This window comes from Daktulosphaira vitifoliae, unplaced genomic scaffold (assembly GCF_025091365.1).
Source record: "Daktulosphaira vitifoliae isolate Bord-2020 unplaced genomic scaffold, ASM2509136v1 Scaffold_5, whole genome shotgun sequence".
NCBI lineage: Eukaryota > Metazoa > Arthropoda > Insecta > Hemiptera > Phylloxeridae > Daktulosphaira > Daktulosphaira vitifoliae.
The window spans coordinates 21,233,808-21,243,518 of NW_026099576.1; the positions used below are offsets into that span (position 1 = coordinate 21,233,808).

Genomic DNA, 9,711 nt, shown 5'->3' on the forward strand with positions numbered 1-9,711 from the left:
ACCTCGAGAGATACCAGTTGCCTCCCAGTCAGGATCTGCATTGCCGTTAATACCAATATTTGCTGGACTATCTGCATTGGGATCGCTAATGAGCGGAACAGCAAACATTGTACGATTAAGAAACGATATGCAACGAGAAAAAAAACGTTATCAAAATATTGGTAGAGGTGTATTCCTGCGTCCTTATAAGATTGGATCAAATTATGTATCAAAGAATAATAAACGAAAATCAGCTACTCGCAATATAAAAAAAAAAAAAACTAATTTCGAAGCTGCCCAATCGTGCATTGTACGAAAACGAAATTATGGACTATGCTCATAAAAACATACACGGGTTTCGTGGAGTCTTTTGCCGTAATACATTACCACAAACTCCACGTACAAACGAATGTGGTATAATCAACTTGGATTTAGATCAAAACCCAGGAACGCATTGGACAGCTTATAGAAAAAAAGGACAGAATGTCAGTTATTTTGATAGCTTTGGTCAATTACCACCTCCTTTGGAACTCCAAAAGTATTTAAAAAACTGTAATATTGTCTACAACTACAGTCGGTATCAAGACTTCAATTCATTCAATTGTGGACATTTGTGTTTGTCATTCTTACAAAATGGTAACGACGATAACACTAAATGGTAGTGGTTCAGAGTTGGAGTGCACATTCAATCCACCCATAAACATAACTGAAAATACTGAAATTGGGTTATTAAGTCTGCACACATGGAACGCTATGCCAAATATCGATGATAAAACTAACAGATTTGATTTTGGTGCTGGTATTAAACCAAATAAAACGTTGAGAATACCCACTGGTGCTTACGAGATTACAGATTTGGAGAAGTATATCTCAGAACAATATTTCAGATTAAACGCACCGGTCAAAGGAAACTTTTCGCTTAAAGCAAATCATAACACCATGAGATGTGAGATTAAATGTGATAATGATATAGATTTCACACACCCTATGTCTATTGGTCGGTTATTGGGATTTAAAAGCACTGTGTTGGAACACGGAGTAAATCATACATCAGATTTTCCATTGAGTATTACAAAAACAACGAGTATAAAAGTCGAGTGTAACGTTGTAGATGGATCGTTTCACGATGGAATACAAACACATACTATTCACGAGTTTTTCCCCGACGTACCACCTGGATACCGCATTATAGAATGTCCCAGGCAAGTAGTGTACTATCCGTTGAATACAACCCAACTTGATTACGTTAAAGTATCTCTGCGTGATCAAGACAATGATATAATAAACAATCTAAACGAACTGCTCACCGTACGTCTACATATAAGAAAAAAATAATTTTTCAAAAATGATCACAAACCATTTGGACGTCAACACATTCAGTTCATTATTGATTAAGTATGGGCTTGATATTCAAACAAAATACTCAAAACATACCGACCATAAGTGCTGCAGACGTTAAACAGAACGTTCGTGCGTTGTTTACTCCATCGATAGAACGTAGAGATCTTACGTTGACCAATAGAAATTTTCTGAAATCATTAGGTATTTTGCGGAAAAATGGAGTTTCTAAACGTTATGGAAAAAATGCAAAATGAAGACAGTTTGAAACGTGAATACTACCTGGACCATCAGAGTTACAACAATTCTTTTGGGTACAACGATGAAGTTCGTATTGAAATTCGCAACAAGGAAAAATTCACTGTACCCAGTGAAAGTTATTTAGTGGTCGAAGGAAGTATTGAACGGGCTGCCAATGTCAAAGGTGAACAAGTTCTTGTTCAAAACGTCATCATGAATTTATTTGATGAAATACGTTATGAAATCAACGGCAAAGAGGTTGATAAGATTAAGGCTTGTGGAATAGTTACTACATTGAAAGGCTACTGCACGTTTTCACCAAATGATATGATTCGACTAAATTCAGCCGGATGGAAAAGTATTTCACGTCTGAATACTAATGTTGAATTTATGGACGAAAAAGAATTCGTAGATTATGTACCAATGTCAATGTGTATGGGCTTTTTCGAACGGTTCCGGCATACCCTGATAAACTGCACTCAGACGTTAATTTTAAAACGAAAAGGCAACGATAATGGTGTATTTGTTACTGTTATACCCGATGATGCTAATGAAGCGAAAAAAGTTAAAGAAGATTCTAACTTAACACTACTTAAACAATCCAAGATTAAATTGAATACAATTAAATGGCTGATGAAATACTTTGAACCCAGTGTGAAAACAGAATTGAATCTACTGCGTATTCAAGAAAGTAAACGATGGCTGCCATTGGATTATCAACATTGGGACTATGCTGTATATCCTGTACTTCCACAAAGTACACACCATACATGGTCCGTGAGAACTTTTTCATCTGTTGAAAGACCTAGGTATCTGATAATTGCATTGGCCACTGATTTTACCAACATACAACAAAGTTTGAAACACTGTAATGTGCGCAATATAAAAGTTTACTTGAACTCTGATGAGTATCCGTATGAAAACCAAAACGCAGATTTTAAAAAGAATAAGTTTGCAGCATTTTATAACGCATATGTGCAAAGTCAATCTGCCATGTATGGTCGAGAAAATCCATCGCCATTATTGTGTCGTGAAGGTTATAAGAATTGTGGACCAACATTTTTTATCGATTGTTCAAAACAAAATGAAACGGTCAAGTCATCTACAGTAGATTTACGGATTGATTTTGATTGCTCTGAAACTATTCCTGATAAGACTAGCGCTTTCTGTGTCATAATTCACGATACTCAAATGGAATACAATGTATTCAACAGTTGAAGTACGAAAATTATAATTGAAAAAAATACTCATTACTTATTCCATAAAAAAAAATGTATATGTATAATTAAAATCAATATTTAATACTATCTAATTTATTTGTAATAATTTTTTTATTGTATAATTTATATGAATTAATTTTAAAAAAATTAGTTGTATCACTAAATTTTATATTATCTCAGGTTTGAAAAAAAAACAAAAATTGTACTAATTTTAATTCGATTTTTTTTATTTATAACATTTTTTTGTACACGTATATATTTATTTATTTTTAAATAAATTACACATTTTTTTAATAAACAGTTTTTTCCTTTACATTAACTGATCTCCCATTGATTTTTCAAATCATTCCAACGTAGTTTAGCATTACTCAACGAATCCCTGTGCATAGTTTCCATTTCACTGTACGATATGCCCGGATAAAATCTCATCAAATTCAAATCGGAAAAAATATCAAAAATGTTACCCTATAAAGAAAAAACATGTATATGTTTAACATGTTATTTTTGAAAAAAATTAATAAATTTTAATAACTAACCTTAATTTTGTGTCTGTTATTGTTAAAAATCACTCTAGATGCGTAATCGATGCACTTTGATAAATAGTCTGTTTGATTAATTTCATGGAAAAATAGCATACTTGGCAATGTTTTTTTCTCTGGTTTACATAAATATTGTTTATTTTGCGCACTTGCATCCATAATTAGTGTTTTGAGTATCATTTTTATTTCGAATACTACTTGAGGGCGAGCAATTAATAGTTTTCTATTCAATGTTTCGAATATGATATTTTTCAGTTCATAAAATCGGTTCAATCCTTCTTGTGACAACATAATTTGATATTCTTTACAATCCTTTGATTGTATCATGAAAAATACGTAAGATTGTGTAACACCATTCAGTTTTTGTACAACCGTATGCTCGTCCTCCAATAACACAATATCATTGTCGGACAGTAATGAGAAATAACCGACCATTGAATAGAACCTTTGCAAGAAGTGTATTGTCAAATTAACAGTAGTACATCCTTCGATTAATTCGATTTTAGGCCAAAACAAGTCAAGAGGATCGAGGCCAACACGAACATGTGTCAAAATATTTATTGCAAATGTAGACGTATCAAATAAGCTATCCTGGATGCATGCTAGTTCTTGACGTGTAGCCATTTTTTCTAATTTATCTGTGTGTTTTTCTTGCACAACTGATGCAGATAAATCCCCGCAAACCACTGTCCGTTGATTTTTTTTATTTAACTTATTAGTATGATAGCTGGTGGTCTATATGTACGGAACGGATTTTATTTAATAATGGTTACTTTTTCAACTTGTTATTTTGCACTTCTTTTATTTGACAATAAATTCTGTCTATTGTTAAACGTAGTTCGATGTATTTACGACGTACACACCAACAAATACAATTAGTTGGACCATCTACTTGATCTGCAGAATGTGCCCAAAAACACCCCGTATAATGTTCATTTTGCTCTTTATAACCACATTTCATAGCCAAACATTTAATTTCACTGTATTGTGTACATAATTTCGAAAGTAATTTAAACACATCTTTACACGGGTGATCATTTGCGATTGTATTCAATGTGTTTTCAATTTTTTGAATTAAATCCATATTAGTAATGATTTGACGTGTACAGTAACATCCGTGTTAGTCGACAGCTGCATTTAGACTGATTTGAAGTTAATATTAAACACCTTGTATTTTATGACATCCATACTACCGTAATTGTAATTTGAAGGGTGTATCTGCTCTCAATTGTGTCAGGCACGTGGTCTAAAAATAGTAGCTACTTGGTGAGTATTGTATTGATATGATATACTCATGACTTTTACGACTTATAAATAGTGTTTTGAAATAAATATACCCTATATACATAAAGAACAAAAATTATGTGATGGTTAAGTAAACAAACATAGTAAAAAAATTACTATATACTTGGACTTCAGATTCATTTAATGAACTCGTGGCATGTGTGATAAACATGAAACTATTGTGCTTAACATCGTGGGGCCCCATCGAAATATGTATGATTGACTTTTACGATCTCTCAAACAAATGCCAACTGATTTTTTTTCGACCGTAAGTACTGATTTTTACAACAGAAAATAAACGTATTGTTCAGAAAACCACCTCCTTAAAATACATCCCCGTTTTATAAATTTTGAATTTTGTTCGAACACCATTTCAAAATGTCGAATCAAACAGAACAAACGTCTTTTCAAGAGTTTCTAGAAACTCTCAAAAATATAAAAACCGAAATAGATTGTAAGTATTTAATTTGAAAAAAATATGAATTATAAACTAACTGTTTTGTTTTATACATTATAGCTGAAGATGAAATGGAAACTGAAACTGATGTGTATAATAATACTAATATCAACGACGATTATTCGTATGAGTACATATGAGGCGTGGTGAGGCAAAGTGATCTAAGTGCCAAAAATTGAAAAATACTTTTTTCTACACCAAAATGATCTATGTATATATAAAATATGTAAATGATCTCTTTACACAATACTGTGTAAAGAGATCTATCTCCAAACTATCAATAAATTGTTGGTAAAAGCAATTATAGATGGAGCTGTCTGTATGTCCACGCATGTCATTCGCTCTAATTGATCTAAGTCCATTCATGCTATTTTTATTTTTGTCGTTGTTATTATTGTTTACGCACAATGTCGATAACAGTCAACATTACATCATCATGGTTTGCAGTTTCTATATCAGTCGATATTTTGTTGTGTACAAATAGCTATCATTCTTATTTTTCTCTGTATTTTGTGATTTTATTTTGCGATCATGGATGAATCTGCTTTTAAACCATATGAAAATTTAAAGAATAAACGTCAAAGGAAAATAGAAAGTGAAAAAAGATTAAGTGGAAAAGAATACGAAACCGTTAAGAGAAAAACAAAAATATCAGGAAAAAAAGCACCTACAAACGAAGTAAGTAATTTTACTTCTTTTATCGTTAAGTATTTCATTAAGACAATGTAAATAAAATACTATACAAATACCTACCGATAGTTTTAATAATAATATTGAACTCTTCTTATATTACAGGTTATTTGCAAGTGTAAGTTTGGTTGCAATGATGTATTGCACATTAAAAAAAAGCTCTTCGAGAACTTTTACAATTTGGGAATCAACGAACAAGGAAGCTACTTAATGGGACTTATGCAAATCCTAACCATCCAAAGACGTCGACATGGAAATTATGATGATCCGGTAGAAAGTAGAAGGCAATCAACTATCAGTTTTACAGTGCCCAATGGACATGGAGACCTCAAAAGGGTATGCAAAAAAACTTTTCTTGACATTTTTGCTATCAGTCCTCAAAAAGTGACAACTCTTGTTAAAAGAAAAAANATATAAATAAAAATACATTTTTAAATAAATTTTAAGAATATTTAAATTGTTATTATTGAAATGAAAAATTGAATGCATTGCCACGTTTTCCGTAATAAATTAGAGATAATTTTTCCATAGATTCATTGTATTCATTTATCTCAGCGTCTGTGAGTGAAATTATTTTAGGCAAACATAGCTGTCTATCGTTTTCTAATCTCGCTATTAATGTTCGACCGTACTTGGTTTCCACAGATCTCAAAGTAGTACATATTCATTGTGAGAGAGTGATTTAATTTTATTCAGTACAGACATTTTTTCTAGAAAAAAAACAAATCATTAGTTTAAATATTAACTATACTTATCGTTAAATTAAAATATAAGATTCAAGCAATACAAAAAAAAAAAGAGAAAAATTAGTTTTACTTACTTATTTCTATTGAATTCTTCAAAAAAACAATTAGATAAAATGTTTGAAACTTATTTGTTGAAAAACTTGACTTTACACGACACGTACAAAAACTGCGTTTAAACTAAAATAATATTACTACAAAATTACTTAAATATGATTTTTATCGAGGGAGGGAGTTGATATGATATTATTAACATCAGATTTCATTGGTTAAAAAAATCATAAACTCACCCCCAACGATAATAAACCATATATTCAACCCTTATAGCCCAAATATTATCTAATAATATTATGAATATGATTTATCGGAATATTCATTAGTTTACTATTCATGATGGTTAAACTAATACAACATTTAATGCTGACTGTCATTGGATACACAATTATTTTTTTAAAAATTTTATTGGTAGTTAAACATAGACGAACAATTCAATAAATACTAACGTAAAAACACAACATAATTGTCCCCTATTAATAAATAATAACAATAAAAGAATTTTTATTGAGCAACCCTCACGCGCTCCCCCTCATTCATTGGCGCATCCTTTAGAAACAGTGAGCGTAATGGACAGCTGCTTTTGCTACAATAGTATTTATGATTTTTTGTAACACTCCACACAATTATTGGTTATATTCATTAAATCACAATTACTATATCCACATGTTTAGACACGTACATCGACACGAAACAATATTAATAAAAACGATCACACAAATAATCTCACCCTTATACGAGTTGGTTGTCATATCTATCCGTGGCATGGAATATCGTCCTGAATCCGTACAGCTGCTTGTGTTGCAATAATATTTTCTGTCTCGTGCTAAACGAACACTCTTGTTATGCACCATTTACAATCGATGATATACCATCAATGAAAATTAGTAAATAACACAATAATTTTGTACGGGGGTTGGCATGTACAAATACAAATGTTTTTTTAAATAGCAACTGTAATTGTCCTAATAGCACAGACCTTCCCAATCACAGCCTATTGACATCCTAAATACTACCATGCAGTATTTAGGATGTCAATAGCCTGTGAATGGGCAGGTCTGTGCTGTTATGTTACTTACAAATATTAATACATACTTACAATATGAACACTATGCATTTCTTTAACACACTCCCCTTGCACAATATACTATATCAGTGTATTTTTATATAACCCCACCACTAAAAGGACTCCATTGCATTGTATCAATGGGCCCCATTTTGTTTAACCCCCTTCACGAGGGGTGTGGCTTATCAACCTATCACAACTCTCCATTTAACCCCAAGTATAGGTGTCATACACCAATGAAAGGTCAACATTTTGTTTTTTTAACATCCCTCGCAGAGGGTGTGGCTTATCAACCAATCACAGATCTACATTTCACCCCCAAGTATAGGAGACAATGAAAGGTCACCATTTTGTTTTAACAACCCCCATCGTGGGTGTGGCTTATCACAACTCATCAATTGTTATACCCTAGGTAGACCACGCCCCCAACCACCCCATGGGTTAATAGGGGTGTCCCAGAAGGTCCCTTTATATGCTACTTGGGGCCGGTTGTTACGTGTCCGGACACTAGAAACGGACGTCTGCATCGTTTTCTGTTCGAGAGATTGGTAGCTGCTGGCCTACAACCAGTTCGTTTAACTGTACAATACAGAATGCACCCCGAAATCAGCGAGTACGCTTCACAAACTATGTACGAGAGTACGATTAGGAACGGCGTAACTTATAGCGACCGAACTGGGTCGATTGATTTCACGTGGCCTAACCCAAATGTACCGATGGTATTTTACTCTTCCGATGCCAACGATAGTGATGAGCAAAACAAGAACAAGACCAAGACTGTCAAAGTCTTGGTCATAGTCTTGTTCTTGATAGCTCAGTCTTGGTCTTGGTCTTGGTCTTGCAAATCTAGTCTTGTTCTTGTTCTTGTTCTTGGTCTTGCCCATAAAATCTTGTTCTTGTTGTGAGTCTTGTCACAATACTCTTGCAAAATCTTGCATTCATTTATATTTGTAAAAATTTTCTACTTAAAAGGTTTAAATAACGATGTTATCTACTTCAGTTTGTAAATTCAAATTTAATTTATATGCCATAGGATTTTTAAGTTAGAACTTAATATTAGCATAAACAATATGGATGATTTTTTTATGAATAGTTTGGGGTATTAAAAAAAAATAAACAAATAAATTAAATTATAAAAAAATAAGACGTTATTTAAACACAGTATTTTTTGACTTGAAACTGATGGCGTGATATTGTCCGAAATGTAACGCAGCGGATGTGCGGTCGGGGGGGACGCGATTTCGATTCTCCTAGTTGGATAATTTTTTTTGCATTTTAATTAATTTTTTTCATTGAATAATGAACATGAATATATTTATTTTATGAGTTTACCAGTCGCCGGTTTTATGTATCGATTTTTAAAACCGGTTTTAAATAATAATCGCTTTCTGTTCATAGACACAGTTTTTAAAAATTATTGGTTTTGATTAACAAAACCGAAAAAAACTGTTATAACCAGTTTTTATAAAACCAGTTTCAGTCTCCGCTTTAGAAGTAAACAAAAATTTTATCTAATTTTATCATAATGTTTGAAGCACGGAATATTTATTTTTAATCTTCTTTAATTATTTAAAATTAATTAATTACAATTGAANATTTAATATTCTTTAATTATTTAAAATTAATTAATTACAATTCAATGACAATAAATTTTGAAACATGATTGTAAAATTTTAAGTTAATCGGTAACATCAGCTCATAGGTAATATTTAATTTGAACAATACGCGTAATGAATAAAAATCAAAGTAAAATTTAATATTGTCGAATCTGTCATTAATAATCTTAACGATTTTAACCAACAACAATTTTTTTTTTTTTTTTCAAGAGTGCAATACTCTTGCAGTTTTATTCTTGTTGTTGCAAGATTCTTGCATTTTGAGTCTTGGTCTTGGTCTTGTTCTTGCAAGTCTAGTCTTGTTCTTGTTCTTGGTCTTGCTAAAAAAGTCTTGGTCTTGTTCTTGTCAATTGAGTACAGTCTTGATGTTGGTCTTGCTGATATTATTACAGTCTTGGTCTTGTTCTTGGTCTCGTAGAAATGCAAGACCAAGCCAAGACCGCAAGAACAAGAATAATTCTGCTCATCACTAGCCAACGAACGAA

The 9,711-nt window shown here is 32.1% G+C and overlaps 2 protein-coding genes and 1 long non-coding RNA gene across 4 annotated transcripts; 1 reads left to right on the forward strand and 2 right to left on the reverse strand.

The window, feature by feature from the left end:
• Positions 1–3,002: 3,002 nt before the first annotated feature.
• On the reverse strand, positions 3,003–4,964 carry LOC126907961 (uncharacterized). 2 transcript variants are annotated; one of them, XM_050689713.1, is made up of 3 exons: positions 4,718–4,964; positions 3,314–4,654; positions 3,003–3,242 (listed from the first exon to the last, which is right to left on the reverse strand). In XM_050689713.1, exons 2-3 carry the CDS (start codon positions 3,938–3,940, stop codon positions 3,093–3,095), a joined length of 777 nt encoding a protein of 258 aa, XP_050545670.1. In that variant the 5' UTR covers positions 3,941–4,654; positions 4,718–4,964; the 3' UTR covers positions 3,003–3,092. The 2 variants fall into 2 exon arrangements, with proteins under 2 accessions (XP_050545670.1, XP_050545669.1); XM_050689712.1 differs by having other exon boundaries at positions 3,314–4,964.
• Positions 4,965–5,199: 235 nt separating this feature from the next.
• Positions 5,200–6,164, forward strand: LOC126908229 (uncharacterized). Its single transcript, XM_050690141.1, has 2 exons — positions 5,200–5,735; positions 5,853–6,164. Exons 1-2 carry the CDS (start codon positions 5,589–5,591, stop codon positions 6,162–6,164), a joined length of 459 nt encoding a protein of 152 aa, XP_050546098.1. The 5' UTR covers positions 5,200–5,588.
• Positions 6,165–6,218: 54 nt separating this feature from the next.
• LOC126907981 (uncharacterized) lies at positions 6,219–8,084 on the reverse strand. Its single transcript, XR_007704674.1, has 3 exons — positions 7,275–8,084; positions 6,568–6,670; positions 6,219–6,457 (listed from the first exon to the last, which is right to left on the reverse strand). It is a non-coding gene; the product is annotated as an uncharacterized LOC126907981 (long non-coding RNA).
• Positions 8,085–9,711: the final 1,627 nt, after the last annotated feature.

What these genes read in the sequence shown, in the direction of transcription:
- LOC126907961 (XM_050689713.1), bottom strand. Translation starts at nt 3,940, where the DNA reads ATGGCTACACGTCAAGAACTAGCATGCATCCAGGATAGCTTATTTGAT. An exon ending in ATAACAGACACAAAATTAAG is followed by an intron (nt 3,243 to 3,313) that starts GTTAGTTATTAA and finishes TTTTCTTTATAG; the next exon opens with GGTAACATTTTTGATATTTT.